The 17,083-nt window shown below is 45.0% G+C and overlaps 1 protein-coding gene across 9 annotated transcripts in view; it reads left to right on the top strand.

Annotated features, from left to right (window-relative positions):
• The window catches only part of arhgef10la (Rho guanine nucleotide exchange factor (GEF) 10-like a), a 103,775-nt gene that overhangs the window by 12,155 nt on the left and 74,537 nt on the right, over positions 1-17,083 (top strand). Inside the window, exons 4-11 of one of the 9 annotated variants that reach the window (XM_035150722.2) lie at positions 5,883-6,043; positions 8,313-8,408; positions 8,506-8,633; positions 10,667-10,781; positions 11,863-11,963; positions 12,703-12,780; positions 14,213-14,392; positions 15,427-15,543. In XM_035150722.2, coding sequence (XP_035006613.2) covers positions 5,883-6,043; positions 8,313-8,408; positions 8,506-8,633; positions 10,667-10,781; positions 11,863-11,963; positions 12,703-12,780; positions 14,213-14,392; positions 15,427-15,543 — 976 coding nt within the window. Of the gene's footprint in view, positions 1-5,882; positions 6,044-8,312; positions 8,409-8,505; positions 8,634-9,882; positions 9,972-10,394; positions 10,782-11,862; positions 11,964-12,702; positions 12,781-14,212; positions 14,393-15,426; positions 15,544-17,083 lie in introns of those variants that run through there. The other 8 variants (XM_035150730.2, XM_047338638.1, XM_047338642.1 and 5 more) reach the window with 8 other exon arrangements.

The raw sequence follows: 17,083 nt of genomic DNA on the forward strand, positions 1-17,083 counted from the left end.
ACTTGGAAACAGATTATTCCACAGAATACATGTTCCTATGACTACTTCTTGTTTCTGGAAGGACGTGCGTTGATTCAGTTTGACCCATTTCACTGATTTGAGTGAAATGGCACAATAATTAATTAAACCGTCATTATAATCTGGTGGTGGCACAATGTAAAAGACCTGCAGACCCGTGCAACACCTACTCAAGCTCTCTTCAATTAGTCCAGCTGTTTCACTCACTCTCCTGCTAGCGAGGGGGACAAATTACACTTCTATATGTTACATTATAGTTCTTTAACCTCACATGATTCCACTTAACTTCAGCCTGTGCAGAGTAACCAAACCCACCTGGTGCATACATCTCAGAAGCCACTGCACATAAACCTGAACACAAACACAGTAAACTAACTGGGGCCACTGGGGCTGATTTGTATCTGTTGTGCTTTGGGTGAGATGACACGCAGCCTTTAAGTCGTGTTTCCTCCACACACACACACATGGAAACATTAAAATCCACTTGATAAATGAAGGGTTTCCCTCGTAACAAGGTTCTTTTCACTTGATTGTTTGCTTTTTTTTATTACTAACAGTAAGAACAAATTACACAGTAATTGCAAATCACCAAATTAGTAAATTCTGTTTTATTAAACTACAATTATACTTCAATATCCTCTCAGCTATACTTTCACAATCTGGGGCAATGGTTGACGATTAATCGTCAACATCTGCATCAAAATGGCGGACTGGAAAGAATGATGTGTGTTTTTGTCATTATTTGGTTAAACCCAAATTTGAATTGGTTATTAAATTAATCCAGTACTTTTTACTGTGTTTGACATTCATCAATATCTCTTGGAAGTAATGTCAGGGAACTTTATGTACAAGTATTACATGTATTTATATTATTGACATTGTACAAGTTGGTGCAGATTCACTCTGCTGTGCTTTTCGATAGGAGCTTGATGGACGTGTGTGCGGTGGTTTGAATGTTGCAGAGGTTACTGGTAACGTGAAGTGAACTCTACTCTCAATATACAGTGAACTTCAGGTGCAGGTGTGAAGTGAATCTGCTGATGGAGTCACACACCATCTTTCACTCAATCAAAAAGGCTTCAAGGTCTCAGCACAGAAAATGATAATGAGATATTTTATTGATTCCTCAGGGGCAACAGTCTTTCTCCTGCCCCGCTGTACAGGGAGGTGTGCCATCTTATTTAATGGCTCAGACCATTGGAATCTCATTAGTCTGTGTAAAACAAAATGAAATAAACACTGTGGTTTATAGCTGCAAAGCTTCTACCACATTCATACCAGGGGAGGGAATACGCCCTTACTTCTGTTCCGAATGCCTCGAAACACTAGATTATAGTAATTAAGAAATCTGATCTTTAATTGTTAAGCAATTATTCAACTTTTGTAATATTGTAAGATAAAGTTTCGGTGGCAGAGACGTCTCAGATAAGCACGTTAACGGACAACAGGAATGGATAAAGCCTCAACAAAACGGAAACATAACCACGATGGATTGTTGACATTGAAACGAGCTGAGTCACTGCAGCAAAGTGAGCCGTCGATTGTTAAATCCTGGAAAAAAGCAGTCGTGGCTTTAAATGTGCTGCTTGTCTCTCTGAGTTGTTGCGGTTCAGGTGGTTGGACCAGAAAAAGGAAGAACAAGCAAATGACGGCTCCAGCCAGCAGGTTGTGTGGTTGCGTTTCCGTTGTGTTGTCACATCTTCATCGTGTTGTTGCTGTTGCATTCGTGTTTCACGTTAATGCCCTTGTGTGAGACATCTTGGTATAAAATATTTCTTCTTCCTCTTCGTTCGGTTTATTGGCGGGTGGCAACCAACGTCCCTATGTGATAAATGCAATAAAATGAGTTGTGCACTTCCTCCTCCTTCCCGGACTCGTTCCATTTGCGAGAACTCTTTGGTTTTAAGAATCATCCCCCAGCCTCGGTGTCCTGCGTGTTGAAGCCATCCAGGGGCCCTGGTTTTTGGTGAGGCCCCCCACCTGTGCTTCTAGGAAGTGTGCTGAGAAACCTCTGCTGACAGTCGACGGTAGAGGCTGGATTCCTGTGGGCTTTCCTGTGCTGAAAAGAGACGCCTGTATTTGTGCACAGGTGCGCGCCCGCGTGTGTGTGTGTGTGTGTGTGTTGCAGCTATGTGCATGAACGACTGCATGTGTGTGTGTGTGATGGAGTCACAGTGAGGTCTTGGCAATTTCTCATCCAGGGACATTTCTGCTGAGTGCACGTTTCCACGTTAGCCTGGCTTCTAGAGAAGAGCTATCAATAGCATTTTCCAGCATTAAGGTGTGAAGACCATCAGCACATCAGCAGATTTAGAATAACATCACAGAAATGACTTTGTGATTGTCGTTTCAGAAACATGTCTTTTTTTTCCTGCTTGTTCGGCTCGGGGCAGCGTTTCCCTCCAAACGCTCCAGTGTTTGATGCCAACATTGACTTGTGGCTTCACTCTTCGCCCCTTGACAGATAGTTTTCATTAAACGCACGGCATGGAACCTCAGCGGTGAGGACGTGGACACAAGAAGAAACCGTGACGACGTGGCGTGTATGTGTCTTGTTTCATTTACAGAGCGAGAGTAGAACTTTATCTGTTGAAGTTTCTTTGTTTGCCGTCACCTTTCTACCCTTTGGCATCCTTGCAGAACTTTACACCTTTGCCCCCGGCAAGGAAACTCATCTACTGAAGCTGACGGGACACATTTATCTTTCATGGGCGAGGACCACCTCACCCTGTTGCACTCCTCGGCCACGCACAAATATATAGAGAAAACGTGAACCAAAGACGTATATTAGCGTTATCTTATTTGAGTCGTGCAGACCAATGTCGGGGGGGAGGTGACACTGCATCATGGGAACGGTTTAACTTGGTGTTTACATGGGGAGATTTATGACCTGAGGACAAACAGAGCTCCATCAGTATGGTCAGCACAATGTGAGACACCAGGGGGCGGAACAGGTAGACCCATGTCCCGCTGCACTGCCCCGGCACAGTAACTGAGAGGAATGGTTGAACGGTGTGAGATTTGCATTCAGGCCGCTTTCCACTGGAGGCTGCGCTCGGCCCCCGGGCTGCGTCATTTGCATTGACAAATGGTTCCCGCCCCCTCTCTCCTGGAGCTGTACGTCTCACTCGGCCTTATAGGCACAGATAAGTTGTGAAGGGACGCACAGAGATACGCCGGGATCGACCGCTGCACGGCTCAAATCACTCACAACCTGACGTGAGCGCACACAGCCGGGGAGGGACTATTGTCTCGGCTCCACGCCGTTCCCGTACAGGCCATTTTAATGATGAGGGAGCGGTCTATTGTCAGAAATGTGTTGACACATCGCTCTTTATTTTGTCTTCATGTGGGCGCAGATCGTTTTCCAGCTCCCTCCATTGAGACGAATGATGCAGCATTATAGAGAAAGCAGCAGAGTAATGCTCGGCAGCTTGATACCGCTGCAGAACCAAATGGCCACTATCAGCACCTGTAATATCAGTCAGTGTGGAGAGATATTTATGAATCTCACCCATCAGTATTCTGTCTGTCGTTAAACAAAAGGTACAAGATGCCTGCTGTTATTTTTTAATCCTCCTCTGCTCCGGGCTCGCTCTCCTTTCTCTCTAACACACACCTCACCTGCTGCTGTGTCGTGCAGTGCATTTAGAAAGTGTTCAGACCCCTTCAGGTTTTTTCACATTCGTCTATGACGCAGCTTTATGCAAAAACCACTGCACTCAATTCGTGGGAACAAAGTGAGAAAGTTTTTGCAAAATTTTCCAAAAAGAAGAACTGAGATATCACATTGACTGAAGTTTTCCGACCTAACGCTATGACACTTTTTTAGCTCAGGTGGTTACTGTTAATTATTTCCTCCAAGAGGGGGGGGGGGCTTTGTAACAGAGATGACCAAGAACCTGGTGATCACTTTATCCCAGTAAAGGTCATAAACCCGACCTCCTAATTTTTTGCACTGTGGAAGGAAGATGAGACTCATTGTCCATCTTTAAAAACAGAATATGGTCTTGAATACTTGCAAACGTTTCTAAAATTATGTTTTTATTTTCATGAGGAGCTATTTTATGAGGTTTTTATTTGAGAAACAAACCACAACAAAATGTCTTGATACTTTGTGAATGCTTTGGACAAGGACATATAATAGTTTGCAAGATGGTTGGAGACATTTACTTTTATTTCCACTTAAATGAAAAGTTTGTGAAGCTTGTTCTCCTGCAGGTCAAAACCACAGCATTTAATCCACATTGTTTTCCCTGTCGTGTTTATCTGCCTCTTGCCCGTCACTCTGCTGCTGCTGCTGCATGGTGGAGAGTTGCTGAGGTGTTTAGCAGAGGGACGGATTTAATTAGTGTAAATGTGTCTCTCCTACACGATGGATCCTGTCACATTATGAGTCATGTGGGGGAGGACAGTCCCTCACTGGCAGCGTCAACACAGGCCATGCGATAGCTGTGTCAACAATATTTCCCCTGTCTGTTTTTAATAGCTGGTTCAGGACATGTTTTCACACACAAAGCCAGCGGTGATTATAGTAAGCCGCAGGCCTGACAGATAGTGATTCGACAGAGCTCGAGGGCAAATTAAGTAACGCAAGTAACAAGCAGTAGGTGTGAGGCTTTGTAAAAGTTGTCCATCAGCTCCGCTAATCCCACGTCCGGCTGAAGTTGTCACTTTTATCACAAAAATAACGGAAGAAGAAGCAGAAATAGTCATAAATAATAATAATTTTAATTCTGTAATTCTGAATAATTCACTAATATCAGTTTGGCTCGAGGTTTCCGTGTGGGTGGAAAGTTTCAGGACTAAAAACCTGTGCATCCCCCATGCAGAGCAACCCTCCACATCTGTTACTGGGTGATGGAAAGATTTTTGAAATTAATTTGTGTCTGACTGCTCAACTGCATAAAAATACATATAATAATAGATTTAATGTGCCAGGTACGTTTCATCTAAGTGCAGTGGGTCACATGGAAAAGGGTGAAAAGGTGAAGAAAAAGCCCAACGTCATGTAAATCCGTATAAAATGCTTCATCCTCACTTTGAATAGGATCCAAATGGGAAGTGCAGAAAAAAGTTCATATAAACAGTTGTTTACATTCATCTATCAACTTATTCCAGAAATCTCTGAGTCTGTATGTCGTATAACTCGAGTACCCTTCATCTTACCAGCTTATTTATACGTACATTCAATATTAATAGACTTTGACAACTGGCACTTTGTAGCAGTGTCTCCTGGGACATTTGAGATCACCACGCATTCACGACAACAGGAACTGATTCTCCACTTTGGGGTTTTACCGAGTCGAGCTTCATTAAGCTTCCAGTGAACGGCTCTTGGTGCAGCTTCGTGGTTCTGTGCAGTCCAGCAGCAGCAGCAGCAGCAGCAGGTCTTTATTTGCTCTTATTTACTGCGGGTCACTTTAAAAGTTTCAGATAGATAACAGGAACTAGTATCAGTCGACAGGCCAAACCAGGCAGCTTGAGAACGGGCACTAGTGTGAATATAAAAGAGGATATCACGGAATTTACAAGATGATTTAACTTGTTCATCGACCAAACTTTCACAATTTCATTTAAATTTATGAATTTTATTTCATTAATTGGTTACGTGGCTACTAGGAGTTAAAAATGCATCTGTCAGCATGGAACTGCCTCACAAACAGGCTGATAAACTGACAGCAGCAGGTTGTGCCCTGTCAGGAGTTAGGGAGTGTGCGTCTGCATGCTTTGGTAGCAGCAAACTACTCCCACCCCCACCTCCAGCCACCGTGCCTCCCTTTCCTCTCACTGAAATCAACTTGTAATGAGGCGCCCGGCGCTCGTTGTCGGTTTAACTGTGCTAATGTTTGGGTACCTTCCAGGGCCGCGGCAGCAGACGAGCCCAGCACCTCGGCTCCTTGTGTGGGGACGGCGCTCCCGGGGCTTCCTGTGGCGCCATCAGCTGCGGAGAAGCCGGCTGATTCAGCAGAGCACGGCAGAGAGAGCATCAAGGAAAGCTCTGGCTCCAGGGACAGCTCTGAAGGTACAGAAGTAAATTATATTGACAGGGAAGTGATGCACCTTTATATTGAAGATCAAGGGGTTCAATTTCAGAGCAGAAAGATTAGACCTAAGCTTGCCTTGGGATTCAGGCTCATTCCACCAATGTGTTATAGTGTTCACATCACAGACAGATCCAATAGAAAACCAACAGGGCCTCCAGAGTTGCGTAAACAGCACTGTGGACTACACTATAATGACACTGGCAATATAAATTGTGCACCAGTATTCTGTTAGTGCTGCACATCGCATCTCTTGACCTTGATCAGAGGTGACAAGAAGAGCATATTACAGACTTACAGCCACCTGAGGGCTCATTGATTCCTCCGGTGGGCAGACACACACATGTACAGACACATGAATCCGCGCAGACACACACACACACACACACAGGGTGCACACAGATCGACACAGTACACACTGGCTCACGCGCACACATTCTCTGCCATGATTTGATTCCTACACAGACATGACATGAATCCAATTAATTCGGGATGAGGATCAATAGAGAACCATTTCCATGAGGGAAAATTGCTTTTGGATTTTGACTCCGTCAGCAGCGCTGCTGTTATTTGAAGGTGGCTCAGAAATGAGAAATGTAAAGGAGCCCCGAAATGCTGCATGACATTCTTTTTATATCCCACCCCTCTGATGTATTTTCACACATGCACACAAAGCAAGTTATCTTAAGATGAATGACAACGTTTGCACTGATCTTAATGGGAAAACTGTTACAATGCTGCATTTGTGTTTTTACATTTGAAACTGTTTTTTTTCAGACTCTATGAAACATTTCTGCTTTTCTATTAACCTGCAGAGGTTCTTTGTGTTGTCACTGTTTCAGTTTGACCAAATGTACTTAATATGGGTCATCTGCTAACTCCAGAAATCTGTATCTGTCCGTCTGTGGCTCACATAACTCGACAATCCGCTCATCTTATCAGCTTCGTACTCGGCATGTGAAAGAGTTCAGGGTTCTGCGAACTGAGTCGAGCTCCACTGGACTTTGAATAATCAGGTGAACGGCTCTTTGTGCTGCAGCGGCGATGCAGCTCTCTTAATTACTGCAGGTCACTTTTACAGTTTGAGAAAGAAAAGCTTTCCACAGACAAACAAGCTCATTCCAAACATAGAACACGCTTTATCAAGCACTGTTGTGAATAATGAAGCATTTCCTGTGTGTAGCAGCCGCCACTTACTTGATTGTGGTCACCGCACATTGTGATGTGATTGCCTGACATTGATTTCTAAATGCTCACTATGTAATTTCTCTTTTTTTTCGCAAACAACTGGGACAAATTCATAACGACGGTGTATTTCTGCGGTCGCCTGCAGCGCCGGTGCGACCTGTCAACGAGTTTACCAGAGTGTCATTGTGCTGCTGTAGAGAAAAGTTAAATAAAAGTAAGAAGACGGAGCGGGGAACTTGTGGTTTACCACATTTGGAATAACAAGCCGTGTTCCCGCGAGGCCCAATCACTTTGCAGATATGCTGATAGTCAGACTGATAGCCCAAATCCAGTTGTTTTCTTCTCTGTGCTGAATCCTCTCTGAATGCACAAGTGAAGGAAAGGCAGCGAGATATAAAGAACATCTGAGTAGCTAATCCTGTTTTGAGGAAAGAACAGTCGCCCCTTTGTTCGTCTCCTGGATTGTGCCCAAGGTAATTTCAAATGTCGGACTTAACTCCGCTGAATAATCCGGGACAGAATACACATCTCCAATCAGATTAATTGAAAGCAGTGATTGTTGCTGTTCGGGGGGATTAGGGGAAAGTGTTGCAGATAAATCGCAGTTTAAAACCAAATCAATAAAGCTCACTGAGCTAAATTAGCCCGAGACACTCTCAAAGCAGTTAATGACAAATGCTGTCGAGCGTGGAGATAGAACGGGTCAATAGCTCAAACAAGCTCGATCGCAATCACGTCGCGTTACGTGGACGAGGCCGTTATGGCCACACGCACCTGACGTGTGCCAAATCTCCCCGAGGAAGACGAACAAGTAAGTAAATATTCCAACTGGGTGAATTCCCAACCGGAGGGAAAACAATCTGGCATCTTCTATCTACTCTGCTTTGCCAAATGGATTCCGGGTATGTAGTCTGGTGTTATGTGTGTGTGTGTCGTGGGAGAAATGGTCCAACAACAGGAGGTGCAACTATCAAACAGAAGATAGAAAACCTGCATCGCCATTCTTCCATTTAAAAACAATGTTTGTTGACTTTGCTAACTTTGCTGGTTTTTCCTCGCCAGCCTCACGTGCGGTCGAAGTCGAGCCACCGACGTCGGACTCTCCCGAGGTGATCTACGACGACGTGCCCGGCGAGGACCCCCTCTCTCCTGTCGAAGGTTAGCGCGCGGTGACAGGATTATGTGTGTTTACGACGTTTGTTCGCACATGAATCTTGAAGCGCGGCGTCGCTGACTTGTAACGTTTCCCTCGCAGACATGATTTATGAAGACGTTCAGAGAGACACGGGTCCTTTGAACGCAGGCAACGGCTGGAGCTCCAGCGAGTTTGAGAGCTATGACGAGCAGTCGGATAATGAGGCCAAACTACCTGCAAAGAGCAAGGTATTGTGTGTGTGTGTGTGTGTGTGTGTGTGTGTGTGTGTGTGTGTGTGTGTGTGTAGGTGTGTTCCTGATACATGTATTTGTCTGTCACGGATGATTCTTTATTTTAAGCGGCCAGGTTGTCGTTGAGTTTCCATCCCTTACAAAAAGAATCAAGGAGAGTGTTTCATCTCCCAGTCTTCCGCTGCAGCCGTCTTTATTAATGTACAGAAGTGGAAGGAATCTATAAAGAACGTGAGAGATCGGGCTGTCTGGGCTTTATGCCTCCATTGTGAAACGAAGGTAAACAAGAGGCATTTCTGTGGGAGAAGCCTCAGATCTCCTCTCTCCTCTGTCTCCTCTCTGCCAAGGCTGCTGTTCATCAGTGCTCCTGCAGCCCATCAACAGTGTTGCTCTTCCACATGATGGCACTGTGCACACATTCACACATTATACTGCATTCTCCCCTTCCGCTCCACCAGCCTTTAACACGCATGCTTCGATGCAGGCATTGGGGGAAAAACATTTTAGGAGTCATACTAATAAAGAAGCGTTGGGTGTTTAATCATTATCAGTGTTTAGACTTATTCTGGCCTCTAACACTATTTTTTCTTTACACATCGCAGTTTACAGATTTATGAATACGCTTTGAAGTAAGACAATACAGAGTTAATGCTTTTTAGGGAAACCGAAGGGGGAAAGAAATGCTTTGGTACAAAAAAAACAAAAACAAAGGAGTTGTGGTAATTACAGGAGGGTGTGGTGTGAACCCCCCCCTCCCCTTTTTCCAGGCCACTGAACAAGAAGAGGCTCTTCAGCTGCACCGGTCGAACAATTAATGAAGAACTCTTTTACATTTTATATAAAACACATTGTTTATAATTAGTCCTGCTCGATTAACTTTTCCCCGAGTGCACCTGAAGTCTTCCTCTCGTAGTTTTGCTTTTTTGATATTAGCCCTGAACTGCCTGCACCGCCCCTAACATCCCCTTCTGTAAATCAGTGGCCATTAGTCTCATAGAGCAGATTTCCTTTGACCAGAGCAGCGCTGTGAGCTTTCACTCTCTGTGCTTGTGATTAATTCCCGATGTTGTGTCGCTTGTTTTTGCCTTGATCACTTTGCCTTTCCGTTTTCCCTTTTCCATTTCCTCTCCTCCCCTGTGTTTATTGTTTTCCCCTCTGTCTTCGCCCCCTCGGCCGTGCCCTAAAACGCGACCTGGCCCCCTCCCTCCCCATGCCCCCCACCCCGCCTGTCCACCAACACCTCTAGCTCTCTCCTGACGGGCTCGGGAGCGGTGTGCCAGGACCAAGCGAGAACTGGCCATGCGGCTGTCTGGCAAACACAACTATGACATCAAGGTATATCTGCGAGTGAACACAGCGATATCACACCTTTTTCTTTGCAGAGCTCGAAGCAGCCAGTGAGATGTTTGCTTCTAGGACTGACGATCACCCAGAGCTGAAATACGCTGCGTTCGTGAGCTTAGCTGATTCAGAGGCTTTACTGACTTGCTGCACCCTCCTTTCCTTTGGACTGTGACTTTCTTTTTCACGACTGTCTTGCTCCCCCCCTCTCCCTCTCTCCCCCTGCCTGGTTTAATATCAAGATGCATTTATGGGACACATGAATAATTTAATCATATTCTGCGTATTTACTTCCATAAACACCAGTGCAACTTACCCCCAATTAATGACCTACTTTCCCGAAGCAGCATCATTTAAAAATACTATCACCCGGAGTGTATTCTGGGTGCGTGGAGTCTGGTTGCAGGTCCTCTGTGATGCTCAGGGTGGAGTTTGCGGTCAGATAAATTCTCCCACACTGATCTCTGTGACTCTTAATATGGAGAGACACGCTCATGGACTCTCTGATTAGAGGCTGTACAGCGAGCCACGGGGAGCCGCAGATGGCGAGATTCGTGATGAGCCCAGCGAGCGCCACTTCTCTCCAGCGCTCTCCAGAGGAGCAGCGTAGGTCATCAAGACTCCGCAGCATGGCACGGGCCCTGTGCTTTAACACTCCCTCGCTGTCTGTGTCTGCTCCTTCCCACCAGGTTCAGCAGCTCATGAAGGCGGCGAGAAGTGGGACAAAGGACGGGCTGGAAAAGACCAAATTGGCCGTCATGCGAAAAGTGTCCCTCCTGCAGAGGAAAGATCAATCGGGTAAAGGTCTGATCTCTTCTTGTCTGAAAAGTTTCCAACTGTTTGTTATCTTTTGGTTGAAAGTGCAACGATTTCTAATAATGGATAGTGGTTATGAAGTTAGTTTTTTTGTTGCTCCTGCCTGTTGACTTTTTGAATTAGAGGCAGTTTCTCGTGTGTAGAGCTCGCCGAGCCAAAGTCCTGTTAGATGGAGGAAAAAGGTTTTTATTTTGCACGATCCCCTCAGGCAGAAATGAAAAATGCTGTAGACAATAAAGACAGATCACACTGATTAAAACCATAATGAATAAAACAGGCAGTCCGTCTTAGTTTCAGTCGAGTTACGCGTGAGGGGAGGATGAAGCAGCTCATGCTACACACTATAGGTTTCTGCACATCCCTTGTCTAACAATAGAGGGAGATTAGCATCCATTAGCTTAGCACCGAGCAGCTCCGAAAACCAAGATACCAGACCCCCCCCCCGCTGCGCTTCAAACGAATCTGCGAGCCATCACAAAGAGGTAAAGAGGCCGGTGCTGCTATTTTTAGGTGTTGATGTCTTTAATTGGAAAGACATCAAGGAACGGTGGGAGCTTCTGGTATCTTGTGTCTTTATGGTGTGAAGTCGTTCTTTTTTTTGTGATGGTGTCGAATGTCTTTGTGCCAATGCAGAGATGAGAATGACACGTTCCCGTGTGCTGGCTTTACTCCTACAGAGATACAGTATTGTTTTGAAAGTCTTTTTCGTTCATAGGCCTTCTCTCTCTCTCTCTCTCTCTCTCTCTCTCTCTCTCTGTCTCTCGTTCCATCCTCCATTGCTTGCTCTCTCTCTCTCTTTCTCTCTTTCTCTTTTTCAGCGAGTACAAAAGTCTCTTCATATTTTAGAGGTAATAAACTTAGTGTGTCGCAGTGTCTCCAGCTGCAGTGAGATCTGAAGGCTGCTCCTCTGCTGTTCCCTCTCTGTCTCATTGTGTCTCTGACACACACACACACACACACACACACACACACACACACACACACACACACACACACACACACACACACACACACCATTTCTCTTTTTAACCTCTCTGTATTTGTCTCCTTCATTCCTGATTGTCTGCAGAGGAGGAGGATGATGCAGGATACCTGGATGTGGCTGTGTCGGAAATGAAGCACCCTCCCCCGCAACTGAGTCCGATGCCGGAGGGGCTGACCAACCACCAGGTGCATATCACACTTTTTGCAGATATTTATTTTTCTTTTCTTTTCTGTGCTTGTGCAGCGCCTCATTGTAAACCCGCCTGTTTGCTTGGCCGGTGTTAAAGCTGGTTGCAGCTTTTCTGTCTGAAACTGAAAGAGTGACCTGCAGTAATTGAGCTGTGGCAAATAAAAGCCCTGCTGCAGTCACCTGTGTATTCAAAGTTTATTAATATTGTATGTATACCGTATCCAAATCCCACCAAACTCAACACGGCACTTCCTTTGGCCCTTGACGATACTAAAGCCAAGTTTGAAGTCGATGAGATGCACAGTTCTGGAGATATGCCACAAACAGACAGATTTGCAGTGGCTAGATGTTTAACCTGCTTGTGTAGAAACAAGCACTGTTATTAATGTCTTGCACCTGGGTGTCGTGTTTAAAAGTAGTAATATTATATAGTAGTAAGTATTTTACACATTTTTATTTATTCTTCTCTTTTCCCTGTTTGGAAAAGCATCATGTTTTATAATGTTACGGCCAGAGCAGGCGTTTTCACGTCACAGGAAATCCAACGACTCAGAGACCGAGGCCTCGCTCGAACAGACCCTCACCACTTTGACTCTTTTTTCCTCCTGTGACAAACACGTGATCCTCGTGCACTCCATCAGCGTGCACCACGTTTAACTGAAAGCACGCTGCACACTGCCGCCCCATCGTGTCCCCTTAGCGCTGGATTCCCTGACTGGTCTGTTGTCTATGCAGGTTGTCAGACGCCATATCCTCAGCTCCATCATCCAGAGCGAGCGCAGCTACCTGGAATCTCTCCGGAGAATCCTGCAGGTGAGTTGTTTAGTGCCTGTTGTCCTCCTCTGCCACATGCAATATCTTCACCATTTAGCCAATATGAGTTACACCGGAAGGAGAAGTGGTGATATCCATCAAATTACAGAGGTGTCTCGGCATAAATAATCCTGATAAAACAAGCGCTCTGGTTTCTGCGGCGCGGCGTTGATGCTAAGAGAAAGAGACACTGTCAGGCGTGCTCAGGACGCGGCGCAGCCTTTTTTATGTTTTTTGGTGGGGGAAAGGAGACTTGTTATCGCGTAATCACAAAAAATGACAGGAGCACCTACTGAAATGCAATCAGCAGCAATCAATGGCTGCCTCATGCACCGCAAACTTCTTCGCTGTCAGGATATGATGTGCCACATTTGTTGCGGAGAGACTTGATTCTGGTGCTACGTGGGGATGCTCTTTGGAAATCTCTCTTCTCGGCTCACAGAGTGAATGCAGCGTCTCCGGAGAGTTAAAGACATGAAAAGATGAAAGGTCACGAGCACAATTAGACACTGAGGCTTGTAACTTTACTTTTTCACTGTGAAAGGGTTGTTCGTGTTGCAGCCGCCTGCCCCTGTTCCCTCCGTCGATGATTCAGTGACAGGTTCGCAGAGATAAAACTTGTGAAACATCAGGTGGCGTCTGGGTGGAGCAGAATTCTCTGTATTCTTTTTGTCTCTTTACTTCAATTTATCATCCCACACGTTTTTAAAAATGTCATCAACTCGCTCGCGGTGAATTCTCTGGACATCATCCTGCTGTATTCTCACGTGGAGTTTTTATTTTTGGGGGGCTGGCAGGAAAAAACTCTGGAGAGCGTCCTGCGTTCTCACACACAGCCCCTCCAGAAAATTCCAGGAGATTATCCGGAGTTCTGTGCATTGATGTTTGTGTTGAAAACTGTTTCCGTCCGTCTGGTTTAGCTTTGACACAATATTATCCACACTTCAGCAGGTGCCGATTCAAAGAAGTCATGTTTACTGGGTTGCTTGTCAACATCGTTTCTATAGGCTACGCTAATATCCCTCATGAGCACCGAGTGAAGAATCAGTCAATGCCCCTTTCACCAGGTCGCTCTTGCTTCTGTAACTCTGCTGGGAGCTGCTACTTTGCCATTATTATTCTGGCTTTTATGATTACAAGTCACCTTGAGTGCTGAACATGTTTGCTCGTCGCAAACGCTGCTTTACGGGTGAATCCTCTGGATTGATGTGCTTCCAGGCAGCATGACTACATTTCCTCATTATAGCAGATTCATGGGATATTTGTCAGTTACCTCTCACTTGTGTATTTATGCTGCTGAAAAGAAGAAGTTCTAACTGGGGTGATGGACTGCAGATTCATCTCAAGCACACACACACGCACACACACATGTATACACATGCACATATACCGCCAGTAATAAAAACCCAATTTTCTCTCCCAATCTCTCCAGGAATACCACAGACCGTTGATGGAAGCAGACCCGCGCATCCTGAGTCCGAGGAAGATCCGCCCCATATTTTACCGAGTCCGGGAGATCACGCAGTGCCACTCCATGTTTCAGATTGCACTGGCGTCTCGAGTGGCTGAGTGGGACAGCAGCGAGAAAATTGGAGACTTATTTGTCGCCTCGGTTCGTGTGCATGCTTGTGTACATCACTTCATACGTGTGAAATGGAACGGCAGAGTCGAGGCTTATTTGCTGTGCGACATGTGTTTGTGTGCATCCTTTTGTTTCCGTGCAAACATGCAAACCAAAGCCTTGCGTTCGGGGTGGAAACTCCTATTGTTCTTGACATTCTAACACGATCTCTGCTACCCCAATCTCTGTTATAATGAGCTACAGGTTTTTTAGATTGAGCAAACAGGGATAGTTTACTCCAAACACGGAATCAATTATGGTCGAGATGAATCTCCCTGGGAAATGTGTCCACACATTTTGGCACTAGAATATTACCGTTCAGTGTGAGTCCCTGCAGTGTGCTCATCCATAAGGTCCACTCATTATTTGCCTATTAGAGGGGTGCACTCGACCCTCTCCTTCTCCGCTGGCCATTACGGCTCTGTTCCATTGATATCCTGAGACCCGCCATCAAATGAGGCCAGTGAAAGTGCTGGGACTGTGTACTCCTCTCGGCGCTGCCCCCTCTGTCATGCGGTGATGTATCCGCACCTGCAGGGCTTGTGGTGATATCTTAGAGGTAGGATCCTAAAGGAGGGTGTGAGCAATGAAGGTTAATTCCTTCATGCGATTTGCTAATTCCCCACCACTCCTCAAACCGCCACTATCAGCCGCCTGGTGTGGGTTTAATTGAGGGGAGAGAACAAATGTCTTCCGCACAACAGACACACACAAACACACACGCGCATACATTCTTGCCCGACCTCTTAAATGGCTCGTGAAGGGTGTTGCAGTAACCGGGATGGTAAACAAACCAATTTTTTTTAAAGCACTATACTTAAATGGCCATTTTCCAGCCTCCCCCCCTTTTCATTGAAATTACCCTCGGGTCGGCCTGCAAACAGGATGGTTAGCCAGACGTTCAAGATGTCAGAGGAAATTACCTGACTGCGTCTGTGGATGCTGGTGTAAAGACAAAATAATCCAACGTGGCGGAGCAGTAGACCTTCGAGTTCAGGTAATTATGCTTGTGTCTGTTTCCACAGTTTTCCAAGTCGATGGTGCTGGATGTGTACAGTGAATACGTGAACAACTTCACCGGAGCCATGGCTCTAATTAAAAAGGCCTGCTTGTCCAAACCGGCCTTTCTGGAATTCTTAAAGGTGAGTTTCAGACCATTTACATAAAGTGTTTTTCCAACCTCTCAAGTTTTAAATCAGAGGAACCCACACGTTTTCTGTTCCTCTTTTAGTTTGTGTTCAGCAGATGCTGATTGTGACGAACCCCCAAAGGCTCCAATAATACATCTCAGGTTTAAAACAGGAAACACAAAATGAGTGTTCATGTTCATGTGGGTATTTTTACGACCGTGGATTTGGGCGACTTGAAGGGAGATTTCGAGAATAAAGTGATAATTTTTGGTTTTGTGTCATTTAGAGGAGAAATGTGGAGCATATTGTAAATTTATACTTAAGTGCAGGTTTCAGAAATATATAAATACTTGCCTTAATATATTTTTTTATCTTTTTCTGGAAATACCATGACTGTTTTGTTATTAAATGGCTTTATTCATGTGATATTACAACTATTCCTGAAAACTTCAATTTTTCAATAAGGTCCTAATACCTTTCAATACCTTGAAAGGACGAGCTGTATAAAGGATGGATCGATACAAATATTGTAGTCCTTATTAAGTAATGTGGTGTTCACTCACTGTGCTCGTATTAACCCTGAAAATGCCCAAGGTTTTCCAGGAAATTGCCTGTATTCATGTTGTCCACGAAATTATTCTCAGAATCTGACAATAACTGGCCTGTATTTTTATTTCTCTCTCACTCTCTGTCTGGAAACCTTTTGATAATGTGTCTTTAAAAGCTCACGAGTTGTGCGATGGATGGATAAATGGATAAATGCAAACCCTCTAGGGGATTTTACACCTCTGGCCAATCTATACGAGAAGTGGAAAGTGGAAAGTTTTCCACAACGAGACAATTATGATGTGTCCCTCTGTTTACTTAACATTTCCGATATTAATTAAGGACTGCGAACAATGAAACATTCTGCCAAGGTGCATAGACGGTGCCAAGAATTGATTTGAATATACTGAGTTTACAATTCCCTGCGTGCCCCGGCATTCATGCATGAGTATGAACCTAGATCATTGAGCTGTAATGCTGATTTATAGAAGCAGATCACACAGCTGACAGCCCTGCATGTTACTCCAGATAACATGCATCCCTTTCTGTCTGCTGAAAGCTTCCTCCGTCTCTCCCCCTGACTGTTGCAGCTCACACTGGCAGCGTGAAGGAAAACCAAATAATACATTGGTATGACACAGACTGGAAAAAGCAACCACACGGAATAAATGACATTATGTTGTTTTTTTTAATTATTGTAGAGGCTCGTGATCATGAGCATGCAAGGAACATTTGCAGGGATTGGGACTCATGAATTATGCGACTGGTTTCAGTTGTCAGACATCATGATGTAATGTGAGAGCTGCATTTTGCAGAGATGTAACATGGTGGGTAAATCCGTTTTCGGTACAACAGAAATCTCAAAAGTCAGCAACAGAGATGTGGAGTCAGATTTTTGTCGATATAATGAGAGAGGAAGTCGTCCACCTTTAAAAGCAAAATGACAAAAATACCCTCCCCCTTAAAAACCTGTCAAGTCTGCCATCCCCTCTCAGCCATCTCCACA

Source organism: Hippoglossus stenolepis, chromosome 3 (assembly GCF_022539355.2).
Source record: "Hippoglossus stenolepis isolate QCI-W04-F060 chromosome 3, HSTE1.2, whole genome shotgun sequence".
Taxonomy (NCBI): Eukaryota; Metazoa; Chordata; class Actinopteri; order Pleuronectiformes; family Pleuronectidae; genus Hippoglossus; species Hippoglossus stenolepis.